The 18,107-nt window shown below is 46.9% G+C and overlaps 2 protein-coding genes across 2 annotated transcripts in view; both read right to left on the reverse strand.

Moving 5' to 3' along the window:
* The window catches only part of tmem108 (transmembrane protein 108), a 40,001-nt gene extending 37,064 nt beyond the window's left edge, over positions 1-2,937 (reverse strand). Inside the window, exon 1 of the mRNA XM_035612738.2 lies at positions 2,430-2,937. The gene's annotated coding sequence lies outside the window, so the exon portion shown is untranslated. The remainder of the gene's footprint in view (positions 1-2,429) is intronic.
* A 746-nt stretch (positions 2,938-3,683) lies between these two features.
* On the reverse strand, positions 3,684-17,753 carry topbp1 (DNA topoisomerase II binding protein 1). The gene is made up of 28 exons (XM_035612737.2): positions 17,509-17,753; positions 17,337-17,433; positions 14,425-14,559; positions 14,196-14,339; positions 13,506-13,687; positions 13,145-13,338; positions 12,865-13,041; positions 12,606-12,772; positions 12,354-12,517; positions 11,685-11,908; positions 11,248-11,585; positions 10,781-10,953; positions 10,477-10,688; positions 9,957-10,258; positions 9,688-9,873; positions 9,491-9,606; positions 9,278-9,401; positions 8,441-8,602; positions 8,256-8,328; positions 7,949-8,150; positions 7,635-7,858; positions 6,548-6,672; positions 6,324-6,420; positions 5,761-5,924; positions 4,917-5,045; positions 4,732-4,821; positions 4,216-4,377; positions 3,684-3,897 (listed from the first exon to the last, which is right to left on the reverse strand). Exons 2-28 carry the CDS (start codon positions 17,430-17,432, stop codon positions 3,772-3,774), a joined length of 4,488 nt encoding a protein of 1,495 aa, XP_035468630.2. The 5' UTR covers position 17,433; positions 17,509-17,753; the 3' UTR covers positions 3,684-3,771.
* Between the last annotated feature and the right edge of the window lie 354 nt (positions 17,754-18,107).

The raw sequence follows: 18,107 nt of genomic DNA on the forward strand, positions 1-18,107 counted from the left end.
ATAAAAGAGCTACTGCAGAGATTGTTCAGCTACTGTCCTCTGAAAACCCTCCCTAATGTTGACAGTAGATATCGCACCAAATCGAATGACTGTCGGACACTTTACCAATAGCATTTGCCATTCATTCACTGTAGTTTTTGGGAGGTTCTCCAGCTAACGGCTGCCATGTCCTCAACGGACTGTGAAACCCTCTTGGACACAGTTGGGATTTGGGCAGATTATTTCCATTTCCAATTCTTCTTTTGAGTACATCACTGACCTGACCTTTCCTCGATCCCATCTTTAGATCAAAGTTCTAATTTATTCAACGCTTTGATTAATGACATTCCCATCAGCCTTGGCCACAGTTGCTACTTTATTGTGGAAGTAAACTTTGATTTGGCTTTAGGTTGACCTCAAACTATATCAACCAAACACATCTGACCCAGTGAAATGTTTCGGAAAAACAAACATTAGTCAACAATTACCTGCTCCCCGAAGAAGAACACTCTTATGTCCTACAAATTAAACATGATCGCCCCCTGAGCACACGGCCTCATTAGGGTTAAGTACTTCACTCATATGTTCCCCAGGAGCCATTCATGGCATCACAGCATGTCAGCTTACCCCGAGGAAGCTGTCACCCACATATGTCAATACCCCCACTGAGCCTGCTCCCTCCCCCCACCACTGCACACATGGCACCAGAGGATTGTCCCCCAGAACAAAGGAGTGGGGGGTTCTGTGGAGAACATGCAGCCAAACATTCCTGTCTCAATGGTGAGTGGCTGGAAGGTTCAATTAGAACACACCACTTCAATATGACCCCCAGCTTGTTCATGGTGCTCTTCAAGTTTAATGGAGCTGCTCCCATTCCCTGCTCTGTTGCTGCCATGGTGCCTCAGAAATAAACCACTCAGGGGGACAGAGGACTTCTGGTTCTCTCTCCCCAGAAACTTTTTCTTTTTGGAAGGAAAAAGCCATTGTTGTAAATAAAGCAGGATTTTGGGGGGATCATGTAGAACCTGATACAAAACATGATCAAATAGAAACGGAATCGTTCATTATCCAGAGAAGCAGACATCTCCCTGTTGATCTCAACATGCTCCGAGCTGACGGGATGTGAAATGAAAATATGAACTGACGGAATATGAACTAAGAGAATAAGAAGAGACGGGATGTGAACTGAGAATATGAACTGACGGAATATGAACTAAGAGAATAACAAGAGAAGGGATGTGAATGGAGAATATGAACTGACAGAATATGAACTAAGAGAATAACAAGAGAAGGGATGTGAATGGAGAATATGAAATTACAGAATATGAACTAAGAGAATAAGAAGTGAAGGGATGTGAACTAAGAGAATAAGAAGAGACAGGATGTCAACGGAGAATATGAACTGACAGAATATGAACTAAGAGAATAAGAAGAGACGGGATGTGAACTGAGAGAATAAGAAGAGACGGGATGTGAACTGAGAATAAGAAGAGACGGGATGTGAACTGAGAATAAGAAGAGACGGGATGTGAACTGAGAATAAGAAGAGACGGGATGTGAACTGAGAATAAGAAGAGACGGGATGTGAACTGAGAATAAGAAGAGAAGGGATGTGAGCTGAGAGAATAAGAAGAGACGGGATGTGAGCTGAGAGAATAAGAAGAGACGGGATGTGAACTGAGAATAAGAAGAGACGGGATGTGAACTGAGAATAAGAAGAGACGGGATGTGAGCTGAGAAAATAAGAAGAGACGGGATGTGAGCTGAGAAAATAAGAAGAGACGGGATGTGAGCTGAGAATAAGAAGAGACGGGATGTGAACTGAGAATAAGAAGAGACGGGATGTGAGCTGAGAGAATAAGAAGAGACGGGATGTGAGCTGAGAAAATAAGAAGAGACGGGATGTGAACTGAAAGAATAAGAAGAGACGGGATGTGAACTGAAAGAATAAGAAGAGACGGGATGTGAACTGAGAATAAGAAGAGACGGGATGTGAGCTGAGAGAATAAGAAGAGACGGGATGTGAGCTGAGAAAATAAGAAGAGACGGGATGTGAACTGAGAATAAGAAGAGACGGGATGTGAGCTGAGAGAATAAGAAGAGACGGGATGTGAACTGAGAATAAGAAGAGACGGGATGTGAACTGAGAATAAGAAGAGACGGGATGTGAACTGAGAATAAGAAGAGACGGGTGTGAATGGAGAGATGTCGGGAGAGGGGCTGATTGCAGCACTGCTTGTGTCTGGGACCGACTCATGATGATGATGACTGCCTGGAAACCTGTCAACCAGGATTTCAACAAATCGGATGACATGATCGATACGCAGGGGTCAGAGCAGCCAATCAAACACAGCAGAGGTGACGAACGTGTGGAGAGATGAACGGCTGGTGAACGGGTGATGAGCGGGTGATGAACGGACGATGAACGGGTGGTGAACGGGTGTACTTACACAAGGTGCGTCGTAGCGTCGGGTACTAACGTATCCGAGGGAAATGCAGCCGTGTCCCACTTCACAGCGTCCGGACGCACATGTCGCCGGTCACCGCGGACAGACGTCAACACCACGAGCTGCCAGCGGCGGACTGCGGGTCCCCGGCCCCTGGTGAGTCCGGGGGTTGGATGAGCGGCGCTGGGCGGGCGACACCCTTCGCTGGACCTCGGGGAGTCACTTGCTCTCTCTGTCTCCGTCTGTCTCTCTCTCTCTGTCTCTCTCTCTGTCTGTCTGTCTGTCTCTTAGCCCTGGCGTCGAGTGAAGCAGCGCCGTGTGCGACCTCCGGCAGCGTGATGCGCGGCCACCGGTGCCGTGGAAACCGCGACCCGTGACGGCTCGTTGACGCCTGGTGCGCAATCCAGAGGCGCGAAGGACGCCGGTGCCACCCACTCCAGGAGCGCGGAGGCGAGTGGACGGACGAGGAATCGTAATGAGGACTGCTGCAGCCTCCCTCCCTGACGGAGAGCAGCTGTGTGGAGCAGGGGGGCGGGGGGACACCTGTTGAGACCACGACACGTGCAGCCGAAGACGTTACACTACATGAGATGGATGGTTGAATAATCCGTAAGGTTTCAAGTCACAGAATCAGTCAAAATCTTCTCGAATGCAAAGAAGATAAAGCCAATACCTCGTGGTCCAATAGGAAAACAAGATGCTGCTGACGTGTGCGTACAGTTTTCTTCCTGACACTTGTTGGAGTGGGTGAAGTTTCTAGTTGACCTCTGACAGATGAGGTCAGGCCTGTCACCTATCCACGTGGGGGCGGGACTTGACCTGTGCATCACTGTCCCACAGCCCTGGACTCCGACCAGGAGAAGAACAGTATGTGTGACACAAGAGGCTGGTCGTCGGCTTCTTGTTGAACTTCAACAAGAATGATGACATGGAATGGTCATGGGTTGTATTCATGTTCCTATGGCGCATCTCTAGTTCATGTGCAGAGACAGTTGAGGGTCAAGAGTCTGGGGGGACTGGGATTGAACCTCCGACCTTCTGGTTAGTGGTTGACCGTCTCTACTGACTGATCCTACATTATGATTTGATTCTACTGTCTGTCACACAGGCCTGAATCACGGTATTGACCCACTGCCCCCTACAGGTTAGTGAATATCACTGCACCCAATTACAAAACGTGACTCAACATTTTGTGCAGAGCTTCATTGAGTCATCCATCACAGCAGTGCTCTCCCACCAAAATGACTCCACGACAAAACCAGTGCTACGTCTCTTTTATTTGAATACATCATATTTAAAAACGAAGTTCACAGAGGATTACGACGACAATATTTACAGTTACACTTCAGTTTAGACGGCTCTTTTTCAGCCTGGAGGTGTCGGTGGCTGCTTTGCGTTTACGTGACGGGGTGTCTGGAGTTTCCTCACGGGGTGCAGTCAAGTGGTACGGCTCCATGGGTGGAGTCGGCTCCTGGAGCAGAGGAAGAACAAGTGCAACATCTTGTCACATTGACAGAAACCTTCGGTGTTTCCTCTAGGTTTACTGGTTTGGGGGTTAGGGTTAGGTTTCAAAATCATGTAACGTTTCATCCACAATCTTTTATACAGGAACCCGCAGGAATAAGGAATAAGGTATATAGGGAAAGTGACCTTAATTGACTACAATATATATATATATATATATATATATAAAACAAAATTTGCTCGTCAGGGGGGGCGGGGGCTCCCTTTCAATGGTACGGGAAACACTGAGATTACAAAGAAACATCAGAAGTGAGGAGCTGTTAACCTGCATGAGGTAGTCTGCGATGTACTCTGGCTTCAAGCATGTGACGCCCTCGCAGGAAGCTTCAGACACGTCCACTCTGAAGTCTCCGGGCTTCAGCCGACTGAAGTCGGCAAACAGGTGAGTGGCCTCTTGGTACAAGGATGGGGAGGGACTGGGGAGCACCTGGTTGGAAAGACAGGCATGTTGTTGTCTGTCCACCTTGCTGTTGTATTGTGTTCTGTTCCCTTTGAACTGCTCGATTCATTTGATCTAATCAACGTCCGGCCTATTTGCTTAGCACTTATTTTTGGTTCTTTGCTACAACATGACTGCTATAATTTCAGAACTAAACATTCTCAGAAGTCTCACAGTGATTTCTAGCTGAGATGAGCCACCCGAACTGACATGGATCACATCCACTATAGATTCTCTACAGATCTCTCCTCTGTCGAACATGTTGTCTAAAGATCTTTATTCCCACTGCACTTGACGAGTGATCGTGTTCAGATTTAGGACAAGAGATAAACAAGCTCCAACCTTTGCTCCGCCAGACTGCAGTAACCGCCTGAAGCCTGATTCTCTGTTCTGGTCGATGTTCAACATGACTGTCCATCCGCTGAAGGCCCCCTGAAAGATACAAAGGTTCATTCACAGGGAATACATGTTTCACATTCACTCAATCAGAATAAGCCCTGTCTCTGAGCGAACTATAAGAAGTGTACCCCTTTTTCAGAGTGTCCCTGCAGGGCTTTCCTCCAGCGCATGGCAGCTAAGGCCAGTCTCCTCTGCTGGGAGTTGATGGAGGGCAAAGCATCCAGGATAGATCTACTGCCCCACTCATACTCTTCCTCCTGTGCACAAACACACAAACAACACGTGGCATCATGTTCTATTCTACTATTGTTTAAACTGCTGCAGATTATTGGCAAGTTTTTAAAAAAACAAACCTTTATCTACCAGACCACTTCATGCAACTCCTGACGAATGGTCAAAATGTTCAGTGTAATTTAGAGCTGCAACTAACGATTATTTTCATAGGCGATTAATCTGTCGATTATTTTCTCAATTAATCAAGTCGATCGTGTTTCCCAAAACCAAAAGATTATGTTTTGTTTACTGTCACAGAGGAGCAAAGAAACCAGAAAATATTCACATTTAAGAAGCTGAAATCAGAGAATTTTGAAACTTTTTTTCCCATAAAAACTACTTGAACCGATTAATCCATTAACAAAATAGTAGGCGATTAATTTAGTTGTCGGTTACTAATCAATCCATCGATTAACTATTGCAGCTCTAGTGTAATTGACAAAGACGTGAACGCTCATGCTACAGACATGCTACAGCTTAGACCACTATTAATGATGGTCAGTACATCATATCTCACATATATGTATATATATATGTGTATATATATATGTATATATATATATATATATATATATAATATTATATATGTATATGTATATGTGTATATATATATATATATATATATATATATGTGAACCATTTTTAAGGATCAGTGTAAATATGTTGAGTTGTCTGCTGGTAGCAAAGTGAAACTGTGACCTGGATGAAGCGAGCCACAGATCGACAGGCCTCCAGATACGAGCGGTGCAGGATCCATTTGCCAGCTGCCATTGCTGCCAGGTATTTCTCATTGCGCAGAGGAGTTCCTACGATGATGTGGGAGCAGCTGGGGTCAAAAGACTGCTTGTCCAGGACAACGCCCCCTGACGTGACGACCAGACACAGACAGAAACTATACATCAGATGTACAGCACCTAAACCGCAGTAATGGATACAGAACTGACAGTACAAGATGAGAAATCGAGATGGGAAGTTAAAAGTCAGATTCTCCAAACAGCTGCTGAGTCACTGTAAGCTGCTCACACTGATCATGGTAGAATCACACAGACATTGATCTGTCCCATTTTTGTTCTTGATGTTTTGAATATTTCTAAATGATGCATTTTGGTAGAAAGTGCTCTATTAGATTCAATAATGAATCAATTTGTCTAGACCAGTGAAAACCGGACACATTTGATGATGCTGAGCTTCTGTTGACCGCAGAGGCAGATCTTCTGACTTTTAGTTGTCTGCAGGATGATGGATCTGTGTCAGAGGCTTACCAAGCTCCTCTATGAGTTGACTGTAATCAATGCGCTCTTGAGGGGTGAGGGAGGAGAGCTGAAATCTGGGTGGCTGCTTTTCTTCCTCTTGCTCCTCCTGAGAGAAAGAAACAACCTTTTAACAGCGGTGACAGTTATGTGTCTGATGCATATTCAAATCCTTTCCGTTGTAGTTTGACACAATGTTAACACATCAACTTGTTCCTGTAAATATGAAGCCTTACCCGTGGCTCTGGTGCAACCGGGGGGTTTGCGATAGGGAAGGCTAGGCTGGGGGCTCTAGGAGTAAGGATGGAGGGAGGTGTCATGACTTTCTGGCCCATATGCTGGTCAATGACATCACAAGCAGCTGGGGGAGGACAGAGTGATGACAGTAGAATTCATTGGTTCTAAAAGAGTCACTCAGTCAATCAGATTGCACCATTTCAACAATACAACAATCAGAAGCAACTAACAATATAAACAGGAAGTCTTGAAGTGCAAGATAATGTAGGTAAAGCCAATGACACATCAAACCCCCTTCAAATTCTGTTTCATTTGCATATATGGAGAAATACACTCAATTCCCAGTTGTTTTTATACTGACAGTTGACTCTAATGTCAGTCTCCCCTCGCTGATACAGATGTTCTAATAATAATAATAATATAATAATATAATAATAGTTCTGTGTTGCTCATATGTCAGGATCACACTCACACTGACAGTGTGTAGTAGAGATGCACCCTAATGAACATTGTTGGCCGAAACAGAACAAAATCAAACTATCGAATATCCGAACATGCTGCATTTTTCAAATACAAGTTGTCATTTATTTAGCAAAATTTTTCACTATTGATTAAATTAAATAGCCTCAATGTGCATTTTACTTTTTTGTTTTGATTTTCAAGGAAAAAAAGTCAATTACAAAAGTACAATTTATGAATGTCTTGACATTCCAGCAGACATTATACCAACAAAGCACAATACAATTTAAAATAAATAATTTAGAACTAAATAAACTAAAATACTTTTATTTGGTGAACATCGCGGGCAGATCAGACATCGTCAATGCTTCCACACTGCCGACATATTGCGCGCACCACATTCCACACTCGCAGCTTTATGATTGTGTCGTTAAACATCAAACATTGTTCGGTTAAAATTATTCCGTCTTTTCACTTATTCGACCAATTTCTGTGACTGAACATTCTGTGCTTCCCTAGTTAGTAGTGTCAATATTTGGATATTCGTTAACAACTTTCCCGTACATATGCTGTGCATGTTGTGTTATAAAATCGGCTGAGTGTAAATCAACAGTTGGTGTAACTTACCCATCTCCACAAGCTCAGAGTCTGTCATGGAGTCATGGGGGCCGTTCTCTACAGTGGGAGGAGGAGGAGGTGGGAGGGTCTCCGACTGCTGTGAGGGACTACCAGGCCACTGGAGATTGTCAGCCAGCTTAGCCCTCTCCTCTCTGGCTGTAGGGTCATCCCAGACTATCTGCTCACTCTGGGATGGTTCTGTGTTCAGGTCCATGGCTGTTTCTCTGGGAACCCTGAAATCAGGACAGATCATGAGCTCACGTAAGATGGATGTCAGGCATTTGCTTCATGTTTGACTGAGGAACACCACATGGCTTCCTTACCTCAGGGCTTCTAGAGTACGCCTGTTGCCACTACGTCCCACTCGGCAGCTGTCAGGTGTGTGGGGCCTCGAATCAGCGGCCCCTGACCCCTTCCTGGTAGGTCTGACTGAGGTCCGCCTCCCTGTCGTCAGCTTGGTGGCTGACATGATCTCCTGGAGCTGTTTGTGAAGGTTCTCCCTCATTTCCAGAGTCTCTGAAATATCTGGAATTAGCACCAACCAAATATATCAACATCATTGTTAAAAAGACAACTCAAAACTCCAAAGGCTTCAAAGAATTAAAAGAAAGCTTGAGGAAAAACACCCACTGCTCCTTTCTGTTGTATCATTCATCTCTTCATGATCTTCATTTCCATGTAGCGTTGTGGCACTGTGCACAGACTGAGGGACAGACCATTTAAAATATGTTCAACTCATACAAAATATAGATTTCCATGATGACTTCTACAACCACACTTCACTGGAACTGGAGCTTGTTTTGAACGATACCCACTTTGTTGTCATCGGTGTCAGCGACCGGTCGGAGTTGTGAGCGAGTGGAGACGGGTGGAGACCTCTGATAGCTGCTGGGCACCTGACTCAGGGTCAGGCTCATCTTGGGGTTGTAGGTGAAGGGGTACAGAGACTCTGGGACACGCCTCTCCTCCTCAGCACACTGCAGACAGCACAGCTTCATTGTTAGTGTGCACAAATTCAACACAGCGTTCACGCAAGACTGGAAAAAAAACAGAGCTGTTGATGGGGTGAGACTTATTGAATTGATGTGAAGGAGGTACGAAACTGAACCTACTGTCATGAAGATAAAGTGCATCTTAAGATCCCCTTCAGAACCTTCTTAAAGCAACATGAAAATTAGTTCTCCTCCATATTTTTGATGAGGTGACAGGGCCCTGCACTTCATGGTTTACTCAGGGCTCGAGTGACCCGAGTGTGAACGGGGTTTTCTGTCATGTGACAAATTTTAAGACATCCCTGGCGTCTCTACACCTTTAATTGAAATAAATGGTTATAGAGAATGGATGAACATATTTATACTTGATTGATGTTCCATCACCTAGTCATCTTCTGAGTTCTAAGACACGTCTATTTGTGATGAGCTGTTCATAATATGGATAACTCCTAACGTAGTTTAAGTGAGAAGGTGTTAACCCTACAGCACAGATCATGACCGTGAAACATTTCCACCACACTTTGTGGAAGATGGGACACGGGCAAAGAAAGAAGTCAATCAATGTGACGGGATCTTTTTTCCATCACTTTCTTAAACAGACATTTTCCCTGATTTCCCATGGGTCTTGTCCTGCGTGCCACATTGGTGAGTGAAACGTACGGCCTGTAGCCAGTGGTGGGAGACCACATGAAGTCCTCTCTCCTTCACTCCTCTGTATTCCCGGGTGTTGTCTCCCACTCGGCCCTGGTAGATGTAGTGTGTCACTGTATCGTCACAAGCCCACCTAAAGTGAAGTTAATGAAAAAAATGATGCACCATGTTTGCACTACTGTATGTACATCCATACTCACCAAGATAAGAATGATTGAATACCTGAAGTCGGCTCCAAGTGAGGCAGCGATGGCGTTTAGTTCACTTTGCATTTTGCTCAGCTTCTTTCCCACACAGATCACAACACCAGCCAGGGGGCCGCTCTCCTTTTCTGGACCCTAACACACAGAATTGATGCTAAAATGAGTAGGAATTGTACAAAGAGTATAGTTTCTGTAGTGTTTTTTGGTCTGTTTTACCTCCTTCTCTGTAGTCTTGGTAAACTGCGGGCTAGCTGAGACGGCTTGCATGTCCGAGACTTTGCTGCGAGTGCTATTAGCTAGAGCCACCTTCAGGTTCCGGTTGATGACATCCGTCAGTGGAGTCTCTATCCTTTCTCCTGGCTTGGATCCCCCACCTGGAGTCTCCAAAGCTCCAAGTGCATCCTAAATATAAGAATCATTACTTGAATTATCAATCAGATTTTGAAAATCATCATGTTAGCACTTGCTTGTCAGTCAGTCCCAACCTTGACATTAAAAGAGGGCCGGAAGAGCTGGTCTCTGCTGAGGAAACGAGAAGGAGTGTCCAGCTGCAGAGAGGGCTCCTTTTGAAGAGGGTTCCTCCTGCCGCTTGGGTTTTGTTTCGGGGTGCAGTTGTTATCTTTGGGCTTCATCTCGTCCAAAACGGAGTGGAACACTTTGCTCTGAAAGCGACCTAAATCTAGCGGGGTAACTGCCTTACCACTCTGGAAACCCAGCAAAGGGATCTCTGGAGAGGAACGAGCTGGAGGCTTCTGAGAAGCACCGACATAACTCTCTTCATCCCTCTCTGGGGAGTGAGAAACAAATCATTCTCAGAAGTAGAATCACACTCAACAAAAACATTAAGAAATGCAACATATATTTGTCCAGACTTGAACCACTTTGAACAGAACTTTTATAGTTCATGAGTTAGTTTATTTTTTAAAGAATTCATTTTGACATTCAAAGAACCTCTTGGATAAAGGTTAAATCATCCATTGTTTACTGTATCCATCTCAGTGTCACCTGGTGAGTGTGGCAGGTCCACGAGGAACCTCTCTTCCTCTTCTCTATGGCCAGTCCGAGCAGACTCTAGTATCCAGTGAGAGGTGACTGCAGGAAGCCTCCACTTCTTTGCTGCATGGTACTTTGTGCCTTCAGGGCTCAGCAGCACCAGATGAGTGCTGGCCAGCATGCCTTTCTTCTGGTTCGCCAGGCGCACAAAGTAATCCTGCACACTGCAAGTGGGTGAGAAGGAACATGTTGTGCAGCAGAGAGGAAGAGTATAGTATATATCAGAACAATGTCAATAATTGGTTTTGTGTCATACTTGGCTCCAAGGTGCTTAGCCAGCTCCACCAGCGACTCTCTCTCTGCTCCAGTGAACTGGCTGACGGAGAGAACACAACCCTTGAGAGGTAGAAGTCCGTCCATCGCAGGAACAGGAGTGAATAAAGGGTTGGAGGACAGCTGCAGAACACACTCTTTCTCCACACACATGGCCTGAAAGTGAACATAAGCAACAGTTATCACAGTTAGCTATGAAACCTGATAACCTGATCATCTCCAAAGAAACGAGACTCCTCACGGTTATGTCAAACATGCAGTCCAAAACTCAAAGACGTTCACTTTACAATAACACAGTACAGATCAAAACTGAAAATACTCCCTTTTTGTGTGACAATTTACCTTTGTAGTGTATTTGATATTTCTTAGGCTGTTGTTTCTAAAATAAGACAAATAACAAAAAGAAATGTTTGCCTCCTGGTTTCTCTCTATTCAAGTGTGTGATCTTACCAGCCAGGTATCAGTGACCACCTCGTCCACTGTGGCCTCCACTGAACAGCCCAACAGCGGCACCACTGCATAATCAGCCACAACCCGTGTGCGACCCATCAGCACCCTGCCTCCATGTTCCGTCACCAGCAGAGCGAGCTGGGCTTCTGCCTCATTGCCAAAGCCCACAAGAAGGAAACATTTCCCGACGAACAGTCCTGCCTCGCTGGCCTCCTGGAGGGTGAAGTCGGACTCTCGTCCTCTGCTCTGGTTTGGTCTCCAGGGTTCAGGCTGAGGCTCTGCCAGTGTACTCATGGACTTCCTGCTGTTACTCTCCAGTTCTGGTAAGGGCATGTCAACTGGGGGACAGAAGTCCAACAAGATGTAACCACCAGGCTTCAGATGTCTTGGACATTACCTTAACACCGTATGACTACACCACACACTCAACGGCATACCTACGGTTGGGTCATCATCCATGTACTGTGATAGCAGATCCTCCTCCGCTCGCCCCGGAGTGCTGGGACTGGCCGCGGAGGGGCCAACCGATGGCCGGGAGCTGGGGGTGGGGCGGCTTGCCACAGCAGGGGGCAGACAGTCGGGGTGGAGGTAGCCCGACTCTGCCAGTAAACTGCCTTTGGTGAATGTGTCCAGCAGCCACGGCACCGTTACCACATGGGGCCTGGGAGGTGACACAAACAGAACTTCAGTAACATTACAAAGATCTAATGGACTGCAAAGCATCGGCAATGCAACAATAGAATAGTATAGCTTTCACTCCATTCTTCATTTCAAAGTGTTTAGCAGGCATCCATTTGTTTTCTTTATTGTAAGTCAAAAACTCAAGTGCTTCTACACACACTCACACACACATTCACCCAGCGCTGCTGTTTACTGTCCATCACCTTCCTGCAGAGCCCAAGGACAATTGGGGGAAGTGAGGGTCGAACAACCGATTCGTTTGAACTCGTGTAATGTTACTCATAACCAAAGCATTTTTTGTCTTATAGATTTTGTTCGTCAAGAAATCCTTGGATTCAGTATTTTTGATAATTTTGCAGGTTGAAAAGTTGAAACAACAAAAAGCAATAAATATGATGAAGAGTAGTTATCCCCGTAGTTCAGACCTGTGAGTCACACTCGAGAGAAAGTTTCTGACGTCCTGATCCAGCTCTCCCATGACCACATGAGTGAGCTCCTCACTGGGCTGGTTGAAGCGCAGACCACCTGCAGCGTTCACAAGGCGCCGCAGCTTCTCCACTTTCTTCCCTGGCAGGCCACACAGATACAGCTGGACAACATTTAACACATGGAATCAATCATCAGTCAAGAGATGAACACAATTTTCCCCCCTCCATGAAAATAAATATTTGACTTACCTTACAGCCATCCAGTAGATCATCAACTGGACAGATGGTGAGGTCCAGGCCATCTATGGGGTCCGGGGTCTCCAGGTGGCTGACGGTGCTGCTGCCGAGGGCCGTGTCATGTACCGTCATGCTCGCGTTTACAGAGATGTGGCTCAAACCCAACAGAGATGGACCGTCTAGCGTAAAAAAACACAGCTTCATTATAATATTCTAGAGAATCAGATACAGTGACTCAGCATTATTAAATAAAGTAAGATGTGTGGCTCACCCTCCTTCTTGCTGGTGCCTGTAGGGGTAGAAGTGTGTGGTCGAGTGGTCTTGGACGCATTGCGCTCCACAGTGTACCTGCTCTCGTCCTGACAAAAGCCCTTCTCGATGCTGTCAAACAGCCAGTGCAGAGACACACAATACACATTCCACTTCCGAGCACACTCGTACTTCTGACCTGTAACAAACACAAATACTCACTATCAGCTGTGTTCTTGAATATGAACTATTTGAATTCCCAACATCTTCAGCAGAAGCTGCAATACAGAGCTGAGCCAGACCTGCGGGTTCACTGACGATGAGGTGTGTACACTCGTTCATCTTGAGCTGACCAGTGTAGTTGGCTCCGTGCTGCTCACAGAGCCGCTGCACTTCTTTACGCTCTGTGCTGGAGAGGCCCGTCACACACACGGTGCAGCCGCGCAGCACAGCGCACGCATAGTCGTCCACGGGTAAATCTGTGTACCTGAAAAGGCTGGAGGCAGAAAGAGGATATCATTAGTTTTAACACTCAAACATATGAACATGATGTATATGAAAATAACGGCTTCTGAAACAAATAAGCCCACACGATGCAACCTGGGTCACAAACTGTGTCATGCAGACATCAGTCAGGACTCGTGAGCATCAAAGAGAGTGTACCTGTCCTGAGATCTTTCCCAGCAGGCTCTGACCCATGTGGGCAGCAGGATGGGTTTCCCCAGGCTAGCAGCCACCAGGTATTTCTTGCTGCCCACCTCTCCGGCTATCAGGTGTGTGACAGACACATTCAGGTCAAGATAGACCCGTCCACCCATGAGCTGCACCAGATCCATCACCTCCGCCTGTGGAGACAGACATGAACACATAGGACGCTTTAGAAGAAACAGGCCTGACTTCCTAACTCGAAACCAATTTGGAAAGACGTCAGAAACGAATACATTAAAACTTTCTGTTGCTTTCACTGAAGTTGGTCCCTTTCTGATTTTCACTATTATGGATACACACTGAAAATTATGCCTTTGACTGTGCCCTGCTTTTGTGCTTATAACAAAGACTAAAGCTACATTCTTTACCATGCTCAGATATGTGATTTCCTACTCAAAGTACTATACACTTTTCATCAGAAAACAGTGTTTTGAATGTGAGATCAGGATGTATATTAGAGAGCAACTGAAAAGACAGTGTTGACATAAAGACATGAAAAAGAATCAGTAACTAATTAATAAACCAGATCATTGTTGATTTGAATTATGTTGCTGACTGAGTCATTTTTTAGATCTAAACCATTCATTTCCTGGACGCTCTGGTAATCTGCTGCTGTCAGAAGAGCGTCAGACGCAGTGAACTGACCCGTGTTGCTTTATCCAGGCTGGTGCAGGACACGGTGACGTCGGCCATGGCCATGTTGTAGACCGGCCGCTCTGCCTTGGGGACACAGCGCTGCTGCTGCAGGCAGTACAGTACCACCAGCGGACTCACCACCCGGCAGCCGAGCTGCGCGACAGACAACACAGACAAATGAACATCTCCATTGAGGCCCTCCACCTGCTCCTGACAGACTCTGGCTGTGTGACGAGACCTTCTTGCAGTGCAGAAAGGCTGGAGAGCTGAAGGTGCTGAACACAAACAGAGACTTGTCCTTCTGCTTCATCTGTAACACGGCCTCGTCCTCCACCGTCCTCAGGTACTTGTCGGACTGAAGCTCCAAAATGGCCTGAACACACACAAGACGACATTATCACCGCCACAATACGATGTTATCACCGCCACAAGACGACCTTATCACCGACACAAGACGACGTTATCACCGACACAAGACGATCTTATCACCGACACAAGACGACCTTATCACCGACACAAGACGACGTTATCACCGACACAAGACGACCTTATCACCGACACAAGACGACCTTATCACCGACAAAAGACGACCTTATCACCGACACAAGACGACGTTATCACCGACACAAGACGACCTTATCACCGACACAAGACGACCTTATCACCGACACAAGACGACCTTATCACCGACACAAGACGACCTTATCACCGACACAAGACGACCTTATCACCGACACAAGACGACGTTATCACCGCCACAAGACGACGTTATCACCGACACAAGACGACCTTATCACCGACACAAGACGACCTTATCACCGACACAAGACGACCTTATCACCGACACAGACGACCTTATCAGACGACCTTATCACCGACACAGACGACCTTATCACCGACACAGACGACCTTATCACCGACACAGACGACCTTATCACCGACACAGACGACGTTATCACGGACACAGACGACGTTATCACGGACACAGACGACCTTATCACGGACACAGACGACCTTATCACCGACACAGACGACGTTATCACGGACACAGACGACGTTATCACGGACACAGACGACCTTATCACCGACACAGACGACGTTATCACCGACACAGACGACCTTATCACCGACACAGACGACCTTATCACCGACACAGACGACCTTATCACCGACACAGACGACGTTATCACCGACACAGACGACCTTATCACCGACACAGACGACCTTATCACCGACACAGACGACGTTATCACGGACACAGAGGACCTTATCACGGACACAGATGACCTTATCACCGACACAGACGACGTTATCACGGACACAGACGACGTTATCACGGACACAGACGACGTTATCACCGACACAGACGACCTTATCAGACGACCTCATCAGACGACCTTATCACGGACACAGACGACGTTATCACCGACACAAGACGACGTTATCACGGACACAGACGACGTTATCACGGACACAGACGACGTTATCACGGACACAGACGACGTTATCACGGACACAGACGACCTCATCAGACGACCTTATCACCGACACAGACGACCTTATCACCGACACAGACGACCTTATCACCGACACAGACGACCTTATCAGACGACCTTATCACCGACACAGACGACCTTATCACCGACACAGACGACGTTATCACGGACACAGAGGACCTTATCACCGACACAGAGGACCTTATCACCGACACAGACGACGTTATCACGGACACAGACGACGTTATCACCGACACAAGACGACGTTATCACGGACACAGACGACGTTATCATGGACACAGACGACGTTATCACGGACACAGACGACCTCATCAGACGACCTTATCACCGACACAGACGACCTTATCACGGACACAGACGACCTTATCACCGACACAGACGACCTTATCAGACGACCTTATCACGGACACAGACGACCTCATCAGACGACCTTATCACGGACACAGGCGACGTTATCACGGACACAGACGACGTTATCACGGACACAGACGACCTTATCACCGACACAGACGACCTTATCAGACGACCTTATCACGGACACAGACGACCTCATCAGACGACCTTATCACGGACACAGGCGACGTTATCACGGACACAGACGACGTTATCACGGACACAGACGACCTTATCACGGACACAGACGACCTTATCACCGACACAGACGACCTTATCAGACGACCTTATCACGGACACAGACGACCTCATCAGACGACCTTATCACGGACACAGGCGACGTTATCACGGACACAGACGACGTTATCACGGACACAGACGACGTTATCACGGACACAGACGACCTTATCACGGACACAGACGACCTTATCACGGACACAGACGACCTCATCAGACGACCTTATCACGGACACAGACGACCTTATCACGGACACAGACGACCTCATCAGACGACCTTATCACGGACACAGACGACCTTATCACGGACACAGACGACGTTATCACGGACACAGACGACCTTATCACGGACACAGACGACCTTATCACCGACACAGACGACGTTATCACGGACACAGACGACGTTATCACGGACACAGACGACCTTATCACGGACACAGACGACCTTATCACCGACACAGAGGACCTTATCACCGACACAGAGGACCTTATCACCGACACAGACGACGTTATCACGGACACAGACGACGTTATCACCGACACAAGACGACGTTATCACGGACACAGACGACGTTATCACGGACACAGACGACCTCATCAGACGACCTTATCACCGACACAGACGACCTTATCACCGACACAGACGACGTTATCACGGACACAGACGACCTTATCACGGACACAGACGACGTTATCACGGACACAGACGACGTTATCACGGACACAGACGACCTCATCAGACGACCTTATCACCGACACAGACGACCTTATCACCGACACAGACGACGTTATCACGGACACAGACGACCTTATCACGGACACAGACGACGTTATCACGGACACAGACGACGTTATCACGGACACAGACGACCTCATCAGACGACCTTATCACGGACACAGACGACGTTATCACGGACACAGACGACGTTATCACGGACACAGACGACCTCATCACCGCCTGTCAGGGGACGGGAAGGGACTGGAGCCAGACACTTGGTCTCACCTCATACGCCTTGACAGCAGTCTCTGGTCTCAGTCCTTCACTTTGGACAAACTTCACGATGAAGCCTTCCTTGTCTCCCGTGGACATGGTGGACATTCTGTGGAGGACTCGTCATATGAGCATATGAATCTTTTACAAAGCTACAGTATAAACGTGTCCGGACTGTACTCACGTCCTGACCCAGGTCCCTGACGAGTCCACCTACACAACGATGAAGGAAACCAGCTCCTCTGTTTGATCGTGAACATTCAAACGTAGTTTTCACACGGACACGACCGAGCGGTCCACAGTCTCCATGGCGACACCCGCATTCATCAGAACATCTTCAGAATCCAATGGAAGTAGGTCGGCGTCGTTGAATTGTACGCTTTGTTGATTTCTTTCGCGCCTTTTGCGTAATTTCCGGTGTTCACTTCTAATCTGACCGTAGGTAATCGGACCGGAGTGTTACAGAGTTCCGCCCGCTGCTGACGACACAGGGCTCCGTAACTCAAGCGATGACACGACATACAGTGTCTCAAGGCTCTTTGCACCGTGAATGTGCTCCAGTTGAATCCCAGTGTGAGGCTGTCTGCGTATAAAAGAAGCGAACCAAGAGATCACATGTTCCTGTGCTGAGGGAGACAGCAGCAAGGGGAAATGTCATGAGAAGTCAAATGAGAATAGAGGACAGAATCCAGGGTCAAATAAGATCAAATCAAATACTAAGAGGGCACAACCACAAATACCATATAACGTGCACTGTAGCTGTTGTGCAATACAGAAGACAAA

The sequence above is a fragment of the Scophthalmus maximus genome, chromosome 16 (assembly GCF_022379125.1).
Source record: "Scophthalmus maximus strain ysfricsl-2021 chromosome 16, ASM2237912v1, whole genome shotgun sequence".
NCBI lineage: Eukaryota > Metazoa > Chordata > Actinopteri > Pleuronectiformes > Scophthalmidae > Scophthalmus > Scophthalmus maximus.